Below are 16765 nucleotides of genomic sequence, written 5' to 3'. Positions count from 1 at the left end.
TACTAAGTGGAGGTTCGGAGGAACCCATCACTGGTTGGAAGGATTTCGTGCAGAGCGCCAGCTGTATCCGCACGCTATTGGAACGCCAGCACAGAGTCCCTCTTGTGTAAATATAATTAATGCCTTGGAGTACATATGTACCCCAGCAACGGCTTGAAGTTGTTGATGTCGACAATTAATAATAATAATGGAACCTTGGAATGGTTGCACTGCCAAAAAACCAGCCCAGCCATTCGCAGCTCAACCCTTGCAACAACATCCCCTTGGAACAATGAATAGTTTGATTCTCAACCATCCCTCGAGTCTTATAGGGAGATGAATCGCAAATATCCACTGCTGAGGGCTGCCTACCTAGGTCCAGACATCGCACACATCCATGGATCTATTAATCCTTTCTATCCTCAATGCCCTCATCAGGACTCAATAAGCGCTGGGCAGAATCCGCCCTGCACCCCAACATATCGTCCCGGCCTCCATCTACGGGCAGACAGGGGAGGCAAATCGAGCGTCGATATCAGATGCTCCAACGAGGCGCATGTGCGAGACTAGCTATGTGCATCGTGCTCTCTCTCTCTCTCTCTCTCTCTCTCTCTCTCCCTGGTTTCGACAATCTCCGCTCCTTTTCGTCGCTGCATCTTTCAAAAACAAATCACACTTCCATGATGCGCCTGTACCCGTGGCATCAGCGCCTCGCTTCCCCACCAATTTCACAGCCCCAAGAGCCATATGTATACCGCCTGCATTTATACATAAATCATACATCCATGCGCAGGTACTGTACAACATGCACTCCGTGGCCATGCAGCCAAGCAACTTTCCACCGGGAGCTCGGTGTACTCTCCATTTCCGTTACGGGCAGACCAGGGTGAGGAGCAAGGCCTATCCCACCCAATCTAATATACAAAACAAACGGTTTAACCATCTAAAACATTATTATGTCCTTCTATGTCATTATTCCCTCTGTGATTGCATTTTGCGCGCACGAGGCCTGTGGAACAGTCATTTGGTATCATAGAAAAATGAGGGTGTGGTGAGTTGACCAGATCCGACCAAATATGCACCCGTTCACCGCATTTCCTCCTTATAAAGACAATATTCCATAGACGGAGAACAACCTGGAGATCATAGTTATCCATCAGAGACATCTTCGCGCGATTCTAGGAATGGCGACTAGAAGATGAACAAAAAATTAACCTGGCAGTCCCAGGAACCACGGAAGATATGATATCGTATCAACGCTCTATGATTATGCTGTTGGTACATATTCACCCACTGATCAAATAGTATTCGACACGGAAAATAATTATGAGTCTATCTCTGCTTTCACGCAGATTTTGACTTCTTCTCCTTGCTTGTTCCTGTTCCCATTACAATCCAGTCGGGCTCAGATATAGAGAGGTATTATTTCCACCAGCAGGTACCAATTCCAAACGCTGCCCAAAATGCTAACCTGGTCCCCTGGGAGGAGAGACCAAAGTGGAGCAAATGATCTGTCGTCGGTCAATTCTGTGAACGTGCCGCCAATCGCAAGCACATGTTAATGCCCGGGATCCAAAAATGTTCATAATTTCGTCTTGTGAGAGTGTTTTCAAACCTCCCCTCAATATAATATTCCCTTTTCTTCATTCCCATTCCCACCGGAAGCGCGCCAGAGACGGGACGGGGTAGTCATGAAATTAACCTTTAGATAACAAAATCTACCAAGTACTTTATTTGAATTCACCCTCGTGAGCCATGGTTGCCCTCTCTGTTTTCTGGAGGTGAAGGATCCCCGGTGGGATGGAGTTGTCGGATTGCGATTCCCACGCCTTCGACAACGACTTTCCACTCCACCTCGTGGATCCTCCGCTTGAGGGCATTTATATCCTCATCGACTCCTTTGATAAAAGGAATCTCTTTGACCAGAATGGGGCGTCCCAGGTCTACCTCTGCTATTACGTCGTGGATCATAACTCCAGTCCGGTCGATCTTTCCATCTAGCCAGGCGGCGTGGGCGCGTTCAATGGCATTCTATCAACCAAGTTAACCGTTGGTTAGCATATATATATTTCAGATGATTTGAAACAGCTAGATAGTACACGTTATCCTCATGTAGGCGTAGAGTCCACACTTACGGCACCAGTAAACTCGCCAGGTAAGGCGGGATGCAGGTTGATGACTTTGACATTTGCGCCCTTGACCGGGTCCAAGAAGGCGGGAGAAAGAACATGCATAAACCCCAGACACACGACGAGCTCGGGAGAATCTTCCGAAATCAATCTTGCCAGCTCTTTGTCATATTCCTCACGAGCCAGTTTAATCCCTTCCTCTGTTGCGGGGTGCTGTTTCTTGTACTTTACGAGATTGTGGTAATGGGAGGGGATATTGGCGTTTTTGGCCCGTTCGAGTCCGTAAGCATCCCTCCGGTTAGATATTACGCGGACTATTTTGGCGGGGAGCTCTCCAGCCTGAATTGCGTCAATGACGGCCTGGAAATTCGACCCATTGCCTGAAATAAGGACTGTGATAGGGGCTATATGATCCATAATGGCTTTATGGAAAGCGTGATCGCTGCGGAGCGGGCAGTCGAGAGGTTCAATGTTTAGATATATTTAATGAGCGGAACCCGAGAGTAGTAGGAAAACACGAAAGAGAGGTAAGAGAGCAATTGAGGTTGTAAATCTATTTGCCGTCGATTGTGTTTTGTTCGAAACTGCCGTGTGTAGAGGGGTAGTTAAAGAAAAGTCCTGGTGACTAAGCGCGTTTGGTGGGGGATCCGCGGGATGGACATTTCTCCGGTCCGGCTGAATATCAAAAATATTTGATCCGTGATAATAACCCACAGCCGAATGGCAAGAGCATGTATATTGTGTAGGTCTTTATGGAGTTGAGAGTTCAAATGTAGCAGGTGTAGCTCCAAATTGTGCTATTCAGCCTCTGATGGCAAATGATAGGGGTCTTGCTAATATCATCCTGTGCTGGGCGAGCATCGTGGCTCGGTAGTAGAATTTGTAGATTGGTGGATGAAAGTTCCGGAGGTATAGTAATACGAAAAGTCAGAAACGAACCTATAGTGGGGTGCTGCCATATCTGTAATGGTGGAATATCAGAGGCAGTTACATCGTGGATATGCCTAGGAATGAATGACTTTTAGAAGAGTAGTGAGAATAGAGTGAAGGGTATATAAGCTTGTCCCGCATATGCAAACCACAACTCGGCAACCGTTTTCCCTGGTTACACCCGGACAGCGCCGATATCAAATCCCAACTTACACAAAAAAATTTCAGATATATGTAAACCTTTTAAAGCAACACATTTTACTTTGTGTATATTATCTATCTATCTACCCATCTATCTATCTATCTATCTATTCCTCTTCTATCACTTGTACGTATCGTCTCCTTCAGGCTGGTTTCATAGGCCACGGCATTTTCAGATGTCGACCGATTCGCTGGTACCCGAAACTCGGGTGTTGGCCATAGCAAGCCATGTATGACACATATAGCTATTCTCATATCCACTAAATGTCCCCTTTGCTTTATGACTGACAGTGACTGACTTTCTATACATAAAGGTTACGTATGGGTGCGTTTGAATCTGTTTCTTTATCGCGCTTATTCGTCCCCGTTTCTTCTGTGAAGCCCACTGTGGCTCAATGGGCTCTATGCACTGTCTACTCGATTTGCTTATTTGCCCTGTTCTGTACGGCCAAAACTTGAGGGCTCTGCAGCTTCTTATTCAGTTGATGTCAAAGAAGAAACTATGCGCGTTGGGCTGTATCCCAATCCTACATTATTGACGAAAGCCCACATGCCTGCCGAGCTTTGTGCCTTTTTGAAGTATCATGATTTCAAGCCTAATTCCTCCATGCAGATACGTCGGCAATACGATGGCAACGTTCGTCATGCAGTCCTTAGGATGCGATGTCGCAGCGATAAATACCGTCAATTTTAGTGAGGGTTCCCAGCATACATGTCCCCTTTCTTGGGACATTTGTCATTTCGACATTCATTATAGGAGATACCGCGTAGTCACCTTTTTTTGTCTGACACAGTTTTTCAAACATGTACAGGTAATCATACCGGCTACACACATGTGAAAGGCACGAAATCTACTGCACAAGAGATCTCGGCTCTCTACGAAGGCCTGAAGCTAAACTACCTGACCGATTTCGATGTCCTGCTGTCTGGATATGCACCTAGCGCAGCAGCTGTAGAGGCTGTTGGCGAAATAGCCCTTGATTTACGGCGGGGATCCCGTGACAAACCCGGATCATTCTTTTGGGGTGCGTTTTTATGGAATATATTTCCTACATCGCTTGTTCTGGTACATCTGGTGCTTCTGAAGGTGAAATACTTAACAGGATTATTCATACTAGTTCTCGACCCGGTAATGGGTGACCAAGGGCAGATCTACGTGAATGAGGATGTGGTGCCCGCGTATAAGAAACTCATTCCTCATGCTGATTTAATATTGCCAAACCAATTCGAGGCAGAGTAAGTAGGGACATGTTCATTTTGCGAAACGTCCATATGTGGCCCCCTTTTTATATATAATCCCCCCCCATCTTTCAAAGTTGAACATGCGTATCAGCGCTTCCAAATCTAACCTACTCACCCCAGACTCCTCTCCGGTATAAAAATAACATCGCTCTCCACCCTCGCGGACGCCATCACCACCCTACATCGTACATACAACGTCCCACACATCATCGTAACCTCCGTTCACTTCCCACCAAGCTCCTCATCTGATTCTTCAGCAATATCCTGCCCTACAAAAGCAGAAAGCGGCACCATCAACCAAGACTCCCCCCGACAGGACACACTAACCATAATCGGCTCCACCGCACGCTCCGATGGGAGCCCGCGCCTCTTCAAAATCGAAGTCCCCCGTCTAGACTGCTTCTTCTGCGGCACGGGAGACATGTTTGCCGCAATGAGTGTCGCACGGCTACGCGAGGCCGTATTTGTAGCTGACGCGGACGCTGAGGCTGATGCGAAAGCTGGCGGTAGCACAAACCCCGCGAGTAGAACCACCACTGCTTCTACCAGTAGTAGTAATCTGGAACAACCAGTAGCACCGCCCCAGCTCCGATCCGCATCCTCTCCCCCATCCTTCCCCCTCCTCCGCAACACGCCATCCTGGCAATCTCCCGACTTCGTCCCCGCCAACCAACTGCCCCTCGCCCAGTCCACCGTCAAGGTCCTCGCAAGCATGCACTGCATTCTCGAGAAGACCATGGAGGCGAGGAGTGCCGAGTTGGCACGTTACCCGTCCGACGACGACGAGGTGACTCGTTTGCAAGATGCAGTTGAGTTTGCGGGGCTGTCGGAAGCGGAGCGGCGGGAGGCACGGGAGAAAAGGGCGTATCTTCGTCAGACCAAGGCGGCGGAGATACAACTTGTGAGAAATGCGGAGTTGCTGAAGAAGCCTAGGGGAGTAGAGTTTGTGGCGGAGGAATGGAAGGTGTGATGTTAGCAACCGGGTTGGGGAGGGTGGTTGGATAAGGATGTATATATATAGATTCCGTGGGAGGTTTGGTTTATTTCGCTATATTTTTGGATTTACTCGTTTCTGGTGAGCTAGATGTGCACCAGGGTAGGCGGCGGTGTGGATTGAGAGTGATAGTTGCATGGATATATGCCCTCGTTTTTGGATTTTAAGCTATATCATAGACTCGGGTTGAATATATCTATTTTTATTTAGAAAAATATCAAGAGAAAAGAAATTACTCCTCACCCATGAATATTTGGCTTGCAACTAACTGGCTTAAATAGGCTGGTTTGACTCATCCTTACCATCAAATAAAAGTTCAACAATATTTGGTTTCCTGTATGGGAACGTCAGATATCCAAGCCCACGAACATTCACATTCAGTCATCCTTCCATTCATTCGTTTCATCTTCCGAAAGTAAACAAACGGCTCTCAAGTTGTTGGAAACAACATATCATGGTAGATTTAGCCCGGGTCAAGTCACATACAGGTAACACCCGCTTGGTTCTATTGTTCCATCTCATTTTCCATATTTCTCTACATGCGCGCGGAAGCGGGAACGAGGCACACCCATCAGTCAATTGTCACATAAAATATTATCCTCTAACGAAAATGCACGCTTCAACCCCTTCTAAAAAAATTCGAGTGCACAATGTATGTTTATTTATCCCGTGCTTCCGAAGCCACCGGCACCACGGACACTCTCTTCCAGCTGCTCCACCTCTACTACCTCAGGTGTATAAATCTGGAAGATTGAAATGTCAGCACCAGCCATGTTTCTGCCCTGAATTTTTATTTTATTTTATTTTATTTTGTTTGTTTGTTTTGAAAAAGCGAGATTACATACCCGTTCAAGAACCAATTGGGCAATGCGATCGCCCTCGTTGACTGTTATGTTGCACAAATTTCAGATGTTAGCCTCATCTTGCAAATAAATGAAACGAGAAGGATGTTTGTTATATAGTGTAGGTAGGGGGAGCTGGAAAAAAGTGCCCGAAAAAAAAGCATACTTGTAAAATCCGTATCCGAGAAATTGAACAGCAAAACTTTGACTTCGCCTCTGTAATCCGCATCGATGACACCCGCGCCCGTATCGATAAAATGTTTCGACGCGAGGCCGCTGCGAGGTGCTATACGCCCGTCTATATTCAAGCAGGTAGAAGAGTTAACTGGCGGCGAAGCTGCATTATCATATCGCTTCGCATATTCCAATCTATACACGCGCAGGACTCGGAGATAGGGATAGAAGACACTTACAAGTCCCCTCTGGAACAGCAATTGCCAGTCCGGTATTGACGAGGTCCTTCCCTTTGGCTGGGATTACAATTGGCTTCGCGCAGTATAGATCATATCCTGCCGCAAAGGCTGAACCTCGAGTGGGAACACGGGCAGTGGGAACAAGCTTTTTGACCAGGAGAGGGGGAGCCTTCGATTGAGAGAGCGAGGTGACGGCGGGGGTTGCGCTGGGGGTGGTAGTAGATTCTGATGGAGCTGGAGCTGGGGCAGCAGCCGATTCAGCTGCGGGGGCCATGGTTGCTGTTGTCTTTGGTCGTTTGGCTATAGGGGAATTGGGTAGAGAAGGTGGCTGGCGGGTAGTGGTTGCTGGGGGAGGAGGGGTGGCCTCCTTGGTCATGGTATGGCGATCCTCGGGGTTGGGGCTTCGGGAAAACGTTGGTTTGCTCCAATTGATATTCGACCCTGGAAGGGAGTGGTTATTGCGGAGGGGAGTTAAAGATCTGAAGTATAAATTGAAGAATGTTGTTCTGGCTCTCCTCAGAACGGGCTGCATCGTTAACGAATCAACCGTTCATTGATGAACCCGCGTCACGTCGCGAAAATACACGCGCGTCTGTTATTCACATGGAAAGCGCCCTCGAGAGCCCACTAACTGTATCTGGCTAGGTTGGCTTTCTCTCAGCCATTAGCGTCATCATGAGTTCGGATATTCTCTCTTATATTACTCCGTACGTTAGTACTCCGTACATAATAGCTGCTGCATTATTAGCTCTCCTCATGTTTGTAGCTATTGATTGCGTTAGAATGAGCTAGTATAAGGCTGTGTCGTGGCGGTTTGTTGTCGAGCAATTTACTGAGTATTGCTATTTCTCTCGTAACATGTGCAGTACTCCGTACAATGAGTCGAGCAGTTAATGATGAAACAGGTAAACTTGTAAACTTCCATTTACTACGTAGAGACAACAAGTGTTTAGCAGGCACCCAACTCATCTTTTTCTCTTTGCACCCAGCACTGGTTCTTTCTAGCCATCGCCCCCATTATCAGCCCTCGGTCTTCCTCATTGTGGCGCAAAATATGTGGCAGGTAAAGTCGATGCCAACTACGGAGTACGGAGTACTCTGTCAGAAGTTAAGAGCGCTGAGTAAAAGCAACTGTATTATCATTTCTGACAATCCTCGCTTCACTCCTGTTAATCAAGCCTACCACTCAATTTCAATAATGAAATGATGTGGCTCAATTCTACGCAGCCAGGATTCCAGCTTCGAACATTAGGCAATTTAATTGAAAAACTGCTGAGCGGTGAAACAGCTGCTGAATGATGAGAGTAAAATCAAAAGGATATACATAGCAGCGCAAACAAAATAAAACGACGTGCGAAATGATCTACAAAAATAGAGAGCGTGAAAAGAGAATGTCCCAGCAGTAACTATCGTATCTATCTACGCTCAGAGTTAGACCCCGATCACAACGACTTGCCTTGTTGGGTTTAGCTCTGCAAGACCAGGCTTGGCACTCACGCTTCTCAACGCCCGTTTGTTAGCCTCGGCTCGCGGTTGATGCGCTGCGACGGAACCGCAGTGCAGTGGTTTATTGCCAGCCGAACTATCGGGATGGAGCGCCGGTCTTGTCTTCTCCATTATATAGGTGGGCACTTCTCTGGAGCTGGTTGAGAGTGTATGGCTTGATAAATAAAAAGATTCTCCCAACAGCTGTGTTGCTCACTTCCTACTTCTCCCCTCGATCAAAGATGGCTGGTGCTGTGCGGCAACCGATCGATCTGCCCTCCCTGGAGCAGTATCTCAATCACCATGTCCCGGCTGTAAAAACACCCTTGGACTTGAAACAGGTACGAAATATCATTCTATGCGCTCTTGCGATTTTGCAGAAACCGAAGAATATTCGCTAATACGGACTTTTGTTGGAGTTTTCCAGTTCGGATTCGGCCAATCCAACCCAACCTACCTGATCACAGCTGCCGATGGCCAAAAACATGTCTTGAGGAAAAAACCACCTGGAAAACTGCTTTCGAAAACAGCCCACCGGGTAGAGAGAGAGTACGAGATCATTCACGCACTCGAGCAGACAGACGTACCCGTTCCCCGCACCGTCTGTCTCTGCGAAGATGACAGCGTTATCGGCACAGCGTTCTACATCATGGAGTTCCTCGACGGACGGATGTTTACCGACCCCGCTATGCCTGGAGTAAGCCCCCGGGATCGAACCGAATTGTACGGCCACCACTCCATGCATACACACACATACATCGTGTAAGTAATCATAGGCTAACATGAAAGGCATACACCCACAGATGGAAAGATGCTGCCCGTACTCTTGCCAAATTCCACCGCGTAGACCCAAAATCAATCGGGATGGAAAAGTTCGGGCGAGCCGGCGGTTTCTACGACCGTCAAATAAGCACGTTCTCCGTCATCTCCAAAACCCAAGCCCAGGCCGTTGATGTGGACACCAAGATCCCTGTCGGCGACATTCCGCACTTCAACGACATGGTCCGCTTCTTCTCCAACAAGGCCACCCATCCCCGCGACCGCTCCACTTTCGTCCATGGCGACTACAAAATCGACAACATGGTCTTCCACAAGACCGAGAACCGCGTCATTGGCGTCCTAGACTGGGAAATGGCCACGATCGGCCACCCGCTCTCGGACCTCGCGAACCTAGTTTCGCCCTACGCCCATGTCGCCGGGGCGCCTGGAAATACCTCCTTTTCTCCGGATTCTATACCCGGCCTCCCGACGCGCGATGATGTGATGAGATGGTATAGCGAGGCTGCAGGTTGGGATCCCCGGGCGGATATGACATGGGGTGACGCTTTTCACGGGTTCAGGGGCTCGGTGATCATGCAGGGTATTGCGGCGCGGTATGCACTGAGACAGGCGAGCAGCGCTCGGGCAAGCGAATATGCGGAGCAAATGAGGCCTTTTGCATTGGCCACGTGGGATAAAGTGAGAAAATTGCAGGAGGATGCGGAGCGCAAGGCGAAGCTCTGAGAAGCTTTGAGATTGGCCTTAGCTAAACGCTTAACGCTTAATGCTTAACGCTTAACGCCCGCCCTCGCCCCTGGTTCCGCCTTGGTCCAATTCTCTCCCGTCATGCACATTTTTGAAATGATGTGCAAATGAGCAGGCATGTGTGTGTGCATTTTTTGTCTCTAATACTCCCTGGTCATTCGGTCCTTTTCTTTTTCTTTTCTGTTTAAGTATAGCTTGCCTTGGTCAGCCTTGTTGATTCGTCCTTTGTAGAAAACGCCTTGCTAAGCAGAATTTAGCTTCGATAGACAACGTTTTTAGCATTTCCTTTTATTTTCTTTATAATTTTCCCTCTTGTCCTTTTCCTTTTCCTTTTCTTTCTATTTTCTTTTCTCTTTTTCCTTTTTGTTTCTATTTTTGGTAGAGTCGAAACATTTCATCCCGCCATTATTTTTTCGATAAAGTTCCTGATCCATATCCCCCCTTCACCCTCTATTCTTCGGCTAGCCTCTCAACAACATTTAGAAGGGAAAGACGAATTGCTCTGGGATTCGGAGCGTTTAGAATGCTACACGAGAGAAGAGTACAAAAGCCTAAACATCCCATGCCTACGGTTGAAGAAGTGTTCGGAAATAAAGTGGGAGAAGGGAAGATATCAATCAACAATGTTCACTTCAAGTTGACAAGGGAGAAGCTTTTGATCATCGTACATTTTTTCTCTCTCTCTCTCTCTCTCTTTTTTTTTTTTTTTTTTTTTTTTTTGGGGGGGGGGGGCCCCGGAGGGGAGGGGAAGAGGGGGGGTTCCTTTGCCCCCAAAAAAAAAAAAAAAAAAAAAAAAAAAAAAAAAAAAAAAAAAAAAAAATCGAGCTGGTGGTCATAGGGTGAAGCTATTGAGAGATGGGGGTTAAACGGGAGGGATCCATGGATGTGAACGCGCACCACATTATGGAGACTCGAATCACTGAAAATTGCATCACCTCTCATTTCTCACATATGTTTCGATCTGATTTGGATTTGGCCATTGGAATAATGAACCCATAGGGGAGTTAGAACTGGTGCTCAATTATACTTTTTCTCTGTTAATTAATCATTATTACAGTTTCAACAACGATCCCCATTAAGAAGCTTTCCATGTCTGCATTCAAAATCAGGCAAAAGGTATATATGTAATTGTCAACATTCATTCATGCACATCACTATCTATCTCAGAAAACAGATGCATACAGTCACACTAAGTACGGAGTATTCCAGGCCAATTGGATCATCACTTCTCCTCCATTCTTTTCAGAGAACGGGGAGTTAAGTATATACCTACTTCACATCATCAGCACTGAACGGCTTGGTTATGATTCGTCATGGATTCTAGCCTTGGCTATCAAATTAATGAGTACGGAGTAGCCTCCAAGTGGCTCCGTGAATGATCGGGCAATATTCCCTATTTTCCAGCTCTAGTTTTCTTTTCAAAAGGAGGTCATCGAGCCGATGGCTGTGCCACGAGGTCAACAAACCAGCGTGAAAGAATCCTGAAATATTTTTAAGACGGATTCCGGACATTAGCATTTCGGGCAGCGGGTTTATGCATTGCGTTTCTGTCGCCTTCACTCAGCCGCTAGAGACTTTCTAACAGAAAATCCTTCCAGAACAAACAGCACAGTGTTCCAGAAAAAGCCAGGAAATACCTTGCAGCTTGAGAAAGTCTCTCACACGTCGATCAGCTAGCTACCTCAGCCGCATGGCGAGCGAGATTCTCCCTCCAAGCAAGCAGTCAGCAAACCTCATCCGGAGCCTGCCAGCAAGCATAAAAATATATAAAATAGAACAAAATAATAATCCTCAGGAAATATGAACACTATGTGCCCCTCCACACGCAATTTTCCGCCGCTTACAGTCACTGGCTGCCAACATCCACAGCTGCAAAACGAGAGAGTGACCCCTCAGCCGCATCTGCGGGAGGACGAGAAAAAAAAAGAAAAAAGAAAATGGATGCAGGCCCACTCGTGTCCAGACATAAATCGGTCTGGATGGCTTGTGCGCTTTTGACAGCTATTGGCTCATGCCCGTATTCGAGTATTCCGACTTCTGTTGGGACCAGTTTGGCAAACCTTCCCTTCCGTCGCCTCTCACCCTCCCCGCCCCTGTTAGATCACTGATCCTGTCCGGCGATGAACGACGGGCGAAACGGATGGAATCTGGTCGTATGCATGGTCGTGGACCCATAAAGCTTTTGATTGTTGTGCTAATGATGATCATAATGATGGTTCGTGAAGGTCCGGGATCGATGCATGATGTCCGTCCGTTAGCCAGATATGGCCCGTGTCAGTATTCCTCGTATCCGTCGCTCCGACGCCCAAAGAAGAAGAGAGGATCCGATGCGGATCAGCGATGGCTGATGAGGTGGCATGCCTCGCAATCGGAATGACGGCATACGTCCATTTTATTCCCAATCCTTCTGCCCGATCACAAGCCCGTGCTAGTTGAAACGTGTCAAGTTGACCAGATATATACTTTGGACTTTTATGTGTATATTGAGCATTTCGCCAGCTAGCGGTAGTAAATTGCAAACATTCGAGCTTGAAGAAATTAAGCAATCTCAAACCATTGGATTTCCAATGTTCCTTGCGTTCGAGGAGTTATGTGTTTTCGCGTGCTACCGGTCCTTAACAAAATTTCGCGAGACGAACGACATCATATCACAACACCTGGTTAGATATGGCTTGTGTTTGAGCAATTTTTTTTTCGTTCTCTTATGGCTAAATTATTCATCACTCAATCTCTTGATTTCTGGCGATAGTTAGCTAGTTCAGCATTTGCTGACAATGAGCCATTATTGTGAAGGGTAAGTGAGTCCTGAGTGGAACTCCAGAGAGTTCACAAAAAGTTAGTTAAAAAATGGAATAAGCTGCTTAAAGTTGGTACGTTCCCGTTACAAAGCCGCCCAGGAAACACCGTTGATTGAAAAAAGAAGGTTTCATTGACAAGCTTGGTTTTTCCCCGTATTTTGGCAGCCCAATGAAATTGCTGGTTTTCCACGGCAAGTCATGTAGTTAGGATTCAAACGCACAGATTGTCAGGCTAGATTTAAGAGAGGGACTAAATGGAGAAGAAACAGACAGCATAAAAATGTCGAAATGACATTTGTTTCAAAACATTGTCGAAGCGAACACGAACCAGAGCCGAAGTGATTCTCTATGCAAGAGGCCAGACATGGAAAACTAGCTTTTTATGAATATTTCTGATTTCCCAGGGCATTATTCATATGAAACAAGCCCCGCATGAGTGTTGCTGAATGATTCCTCGAAACTTCGTTTCGGGTCTCCTATTTGTTTTTCTTATTTATTTTTTGGTCCTGACTCCTGAGCCACAACCCACAAGAGAAATCCTTCAGACCGAACCTCATCCCTGTAGCGGAAATCCCGCAAGGTTAGCGTAGAATAATTGATCCATTATTATTATTATGAAACCAAAGATAGCCCAACACAACGATGTCCATTCCACAGACATTTGCCCGTTTAGCGTGGAATGCCAGGTCACCGTGATCAACACCGCTCTTCATTTTCATCATAATAACGGGGTGGAGGTTTGGGTGATTACTCAGAGAACTCCAGAGGAGGGCGTGGAAGATTGGCCCAGAGTTTGAAAAGGAGAGGAAGGGGTTTTCCTATGGTTTTATATTTTATTTACACAGAGTGGTTTTGTTGAATTATGACGGTTGCATGAGCCGCAGGAAGGGGGGGTGGCGCAGCGTTTGCGAAGCCTTGATTCTGCAGCAAAAGTGAGGACACTATTCCGCCCCGGTCTCCATAAGTCCAAATCGCTAGTAGGAGATGATCATTCGGAGAATAAAGATGGTGGCGGGGAGCCATTATTTTCTCGTAGACAGAGAAATTGGAAAGTTCGTTTGGATGTGTGTTCAGAGAAGCGATTTGGTCTTATCCTTCTTGTCAAGACCAGCGGCCGGCCAGTAGTGGACGCAGCGAGGAACTCGCTCACCTGGCACAGCAGCCGCACTTTTCAGCCGGCCACGCTCCGAATGCCTGGATAGGAGTGGATCCGGAGGTGGATACCTGTACGATGTTCCGACGTTTCCTGGAGTCCTGTCTGCTGTCGCTTGTGGCAGGCAGGTAAACATACTCCGTAGCATAGATCGATATGTTCACACAATAAATATATTGGGTCTCGCCAACGATGTTTGGCGCCACATCAATCCCTCTAATATAATTTTGTTCTTATCTTGCATTGCATGGCTGCACCGCGTGGCTGGCAACCAAGCGGCGGTTGAGCTGAACTTTTGAGGGCACCACCACCCACTACTATTCATAGGGACAAGGAGGTTTTAGACAGAATAACGACCCAATTTGGACTGTACTCCGCAGGCTGGAGAAAGCGACTCATGTCTTTTCTAGTTTAGAAGTTAGATAGGGGAGAGAGCCAGGATATACCGGTGTTGACGAACCGTTGACATACCGTTGAAGAACCGGAAGGGACAGACATCCCTTCATACTTTGAAGCTTCTTTTCTTTTCTTTTTCTTTTCTTTTTCTTTTCTGTCCTCTCGAGGCCCTTTTTGAAGAACTTGATTTGCTTGCTGGGCCCATCCATAAGCAAGGAACCCTGATCATAATTCCCAGGTAAAGCGGGTGCAGTCAGCCGACAGGTGAGGCTCTGCATTAGAGTGCGCCCGCTAGTGACAGCGAGGTTCCCGCACCCTCGGCCGCCGCTGAGAAAACAAAATATACGAGCAACCACCACCGCTACCACAACGCAACGGCCACAACACTCCCACGCTCCCAACAGTTCCCCTCGATCCCCTAGTAACTCGATCTCCTCCCTCTCTTCTCGTTTTCCCGGACCTCTCCATCTCCTTCGCTGTGGCTCCCCCTGAACCTCCGCTCTACCTTCGGAATCTATCTGCCTATCTATCTTCACACCCCAAGCTGTCTCCTCCCTTTCGCAGCCACCTCCGGGATCCTATGCAAGCCTCCTTGAAACGCTTTATTTGGTCCTAGTAGGAGAGCATAGTGGAAATCGTCATGCTAGTGAGCGAATCGTTCAACCGCTGCATGGCCACTTGACGCTTGGCTACCCTCCACCGTGATCCTCTTGTCTCCTGGAACGGCATATTATATCAAACTCTCTGTATATTCGTCATCTCGATACACCACCCTCTTGACGGAGGTATGATATAGCGGTACATTCCACTTTTCTTGCTACGTCCCCGAATCTGCCTGCACTGGTCCACTCTATGTCAGCTGTATCTGCGACTTCTTGAAAGTTCTTATTATTGCCCCGGTCAACCTCCCCCCACATGTCGTTCTTCCAACAGCTCTCCGAATTCCACCACTACCTACCACTTGCCAGCCGTGTATTTGTTTACTCATATACATTCTCCCCCTTATTTCCCGTGTATCATTAACATCCTGCCATGACTTTCTTTTTTTCTATTTCTGCTATGGCTTTTTACTCCCTGTGCAACCCATATGGTGGTGTATTGGTCACTCTTTTTTTCTATTTGAGACTTATACTGACGTTTGTCCGGAGCACAGTCCTAGATAACTGGTTATTCGCCGTCATCGTTCCTCACCTTGGTCTCACCAATCCAGTTAAACATGCTCTAAGCGCTTGAGAAATCAACTCGAATAGTACAGCCTCTAAGCGCCTAAATTCGAACACGGGAATTCGACTAGGTGAAGGAAGGCTTGTGACGGAGAAGGGCCATCTCCGTCTGATATATCCCAAGTATATATAGAAAGGACGCCTAATATTTTCTAATGTGTCTGGGGAAATCACCACCATGACGATGATGGACGACGTTTACGATTCTGATGATGTATGCAATGCTTCTCCTCGCCTTCAACCTACAAAAATCGATTATAGACCCCATGTCACCCCTCCGCCTTTCTTAAAAGAGCCGGACTCACCGGGCAAGCGAAGTGCTGGGGGACGTGATCGTAAGGATCCTCGTCGACGTCGCAAGAAAATCCAACCAGCATATCGCGACGTGCTAATTCTCAGCTCCTTAGCCGACCCACAACTTGCCCATGAGCTTGGACAGAAACCTCTACCAACCGATTCGCCGCGTGAATCTAGTAGCCCCGATAACTACCGTGATGTGGACGAGGCGGGAAATGCCCAGGATACTTCGATGTCAGATGTTCATACCTCCTGCGCGCGACAAACAGCCCAACATGCCTTGAATTTAATTCTGCAGGATGATGACATGCAAGGGGAGCCCCAGAAACTAGGCGCGAAAGTAGAGAGGTCGTTTGGCGAAGAGTTGCGGGCACCGTCGCGGCCGCCATATTTTTTAGAGCCTCAGGCCTCTCCACAACATCTACAGAGCCCCATGATTTCCTCCCCGATAGATAAAGATATTGCGAACTGGTCTCGGCTTAAAAAACTACCGATATCGATACCGGAATCTCAGCCGCGTGTGTGCGTAAAAGAAGCAGTGGCTACTTCTCCTACGTTAAGAAAATACACGATATCCACGTCCGATTGCGCTGCGGGAGAAACACTCCCCGCATTACAATCTCGACCTGAATCTATCTCTGCCAAATCTCCTGAAAACAGTCAGAATCTCCCATCTATAGGAGACGCATTGAATGGTCATCTCGGTCCAATAAACGCGGTTCCGCGTATATTTTCACCGGGAGTAACCCCACTCCCCCCACAAGCACGAAATATTCAAGAACCACCACCCCGTCGCCTTTCTGAACAGTATATCCCGCCACCTCTCACATCAGCATCACCATCGTTTCTTTCTCCGGAAAGTTCAACGGACATGTCTGCTAGTCTATCACCAGTGGCTTGTCCGGCCCAGCCATCATATTGGCAACAAACAGCGGATAAGGGGCGGTCTTATTCACACTCTCCAGGGGACCACGGCTCACAATTCACCAGTAGTCCGAGCGCTGGCTATCCAACACCAATTGAGCTTGGGAAAGGTGGTGCCTATGACTCCCCCCCCATTCATCCAAGCGGACACACGCCAGCTAGTGGTCCGCTTAATTCTTCCGGTTTTAAATGCAATTATCCTGGTTGCAAAGCTGAACCGTTTCAAACACAATAT

The 16765-nt window shown here is 47.5% G+C and overlaps 6 protein-coding genes across 6 annotated transcripts in view; 4 read left to right on the top strand and 2 right to left on the bottom strand.

Annotated features, from left to right (window-relative positions):
- Positions 1-391: 391 nt before the first annotated feature.
- BDBG_04463 (phosphoribosylglycinamide formyltransferase) lies at positions 392-3209 on the bottom strand. Its single transcript, XM_002624553.2, has 2 exons — positions 2115-3209; positions 392-2010 (listed from the first exon to the last, which is right to left on the bottom strand). Exons 1-2 carry the CDS (start codon positions 2523-2525, stop codon positions 1720-1722), a joined length of 702 nt encoding a protein of 233 aa, XP_002624599.1. The 5' UTR covers positions 2526-3209; the 3' UTR covers positions 392-1719.
- BDBG_04462 (pyridoxine kinase) lies at positions 2828-5896 on the top strand. The gene is made up of 6 exons (XM_002624552.2): positions 2828-3469; positions 3554-3564; positions 3853-3932; positions 4052-4264; positions 4358-4475; positions 4602-5896. Exons 1-6 carry the CDS (start codon positions 3416-3418, stop codon positions 5449-5451), a joined length of 1326 nt encoding a protein of 441 aa, XP_002624598.2. The 5' UTR covers positions 2828-3415; the 3' UTR covers positions 5452-5896.
- BDBG_04461 (dUTP pyrophosphatase) lies at positions 5275-7310 on the bottom strand. The gene is made up of 4 exons (XM_031721677.1): positions 6731-7310; positions 6484-6615; positions 6321-6361; positions 5275-6218 (listed from the first exon to the last, which is right to left on the bottom strand). The coding sequence occupies exons 1-4, from the start codon at positions 7260-7262 to the stop codon at positions 6138-6140; spliced, it is 786 nt and encodes a 261-aa protein (XP_031578513.1). The 5' UTR covers positions 7263-7310; the 3' UTR covers positions 5275-6137.
- Positions 7311-8221: 911 nt separating this feature from the next.
- BDBG_04460 (aminoglycoside phosphotransferase) lies at positions 8222-10185 on the top strand. The gene is made up of 3 exons (XM_002624550.2): positions 8222-8556; positions 8643-8938; positions 9019-10185. Exons 1-3 carry the CDS (start codon positions 8458-8460, stop codon positions 9716-9718), a joined length of 1095 nt encoding a protein of 364 aa, XP_002624596.1. The 5' UTR covers positions 8222-8457; the 3' UTR covers positions 9719-10185.
- A 1193-nt stretch (positions 10186-11378) lies between these two features.
- BDBG_04459 (uncharacterized protein) lies at positions 11379-12753 on the top strand. The gene has a single exon (XM_031721676.1). It carries the CDS (start codon positions 11751-11753, stop codon positions 12114-12116), a length of 366 nt encoding a protein of 121 aa, XP_031578512.1. The 5' UTR covers positions 11379-11750; the 3' UTR covers positions 12117-12753.
- Positions 12754-15487: 2734 nt separating this feature from the next.
- Positions 15488-16765, top strand: part of BDBG_04458 (C2H2 type zinc finger domain-containing protein) — a gene marked incomplete at both ends in the record, with an annotated part of 2054 nt that continues 776 nt past the window's right edge. Inside the window, 3 exons of the mRNA XM_031721675.1 lie at positions 15488-15644; positions 15717-16128; positions 16287-16331. Of these exons, the coding sequence (XP_031578511.1) occupies positions 15488-15644; positions 15717-16128; positions 16287-16331 (614 nt within the window). The remainder of the gene's footprint in view (positions 15645-15716; positions 16129-16286; positions 16332-16765) is intronic.

Source organism: Blastomyces gilchristii (assembly GCF_000003855.2).
Source record: "Blastomyces gilchristii SLH14081 genomic scaffold supercont1.9, whole genome shotgun sequence".
Classification (NCBI taxonomy): domain Eukaryota; kingdom Fungi; phylum Ascomycota; class Eurotiomycetes; order Onygenales; family Ajellomycetaceae; genus Blastomyces; species Blastomyces gilchristii.
The sequence above is the reverse complement of the archived record's forward strand: the minus strand, read 5'-3'. Positions and strand labels throughout refer to the sequence as shown.

Coding starts and splice junctions, on each gene's coding strand:
- BDBG_04463 (XM_002624553.2), bottom strand. CDS start 2,525: ATGGATCATATAGCCCCTATCACAGTCCTTATTTCAGGCAATGGGTCG. Junction 2,011..2,114: donor CTGGCGAGTTTACTGGTGCC/GTAAGTGTGGAC, acceptor CTTGGTTGATAG/AATGCCATTGAACGCGCCCA.
- BDBG_04462 (XM_002624552.2), top strand. CDS start 3,416: ATGTCGACCGATTCGCTGGTACCCGAAACTCGGGTGTTGGCCATAGCA. Junction 3,933..4,051: donor GATAAATACCGTCAATTTTA/GTGAGGGTTCCC, acceptor AAACATGTACAG/GTAATCATACCGGCTACACA. Junction 4,476..4,601: donor CCAAACCAATTCGAGGCAGA/GTAAGTAGGGAC, acceptor TACTCACCCCAG/ACTCCTCTCCGGTATAAAAA.
- BDBG_04461 (XM_031721677.1), bottom strand. CDS start 7,262: ATGCAGCCCGTTCTGAGGAGAGCCAGAACAACATTCTTCAATTTATAC. Junction 6,616..6,730: donor TGCTGTTCCAGAGGGGACTT/GTAAGTGTCTTC, acceptor GCTTGAATATAG/ACGGGCGTATAGCACCTCGC. Junction 6,219..6,320: donor CCCAATTGGTTCTTGAACGG/GTATGTAATCTC, acceptor TCAATCTTCCAG/ATTTATACACCTGAGGTAGT.
- BDBG_04460 (XM_002624550.2), top strand. CDS start 8,458: ATGGCTGGTGCTGTGCGGCAACCGATCGATCTGCCCTCCCTGGAGCAG. Junction 8,557..8,642: donor CACCCTTGGACTTGAAACAG/GTACGAAATATC, acceptor GGAGTTTTCCAG/TTCGGATTCGGCCAATCCAA. Junction 8,939..9,018: donor CCCCGGGATCGAACCGAATT/GTACGGCCACCA, acceptor ATACACCCACAG/ATGGAAAGATGCTGCCCGTA.
- BDBG_04459 (XM_031721676.1), top strand. CDS start 11,751: ATGCCCGTATTCGAGTATTCCGACTTCTGTTGGGACCAGTTTGGCAAA.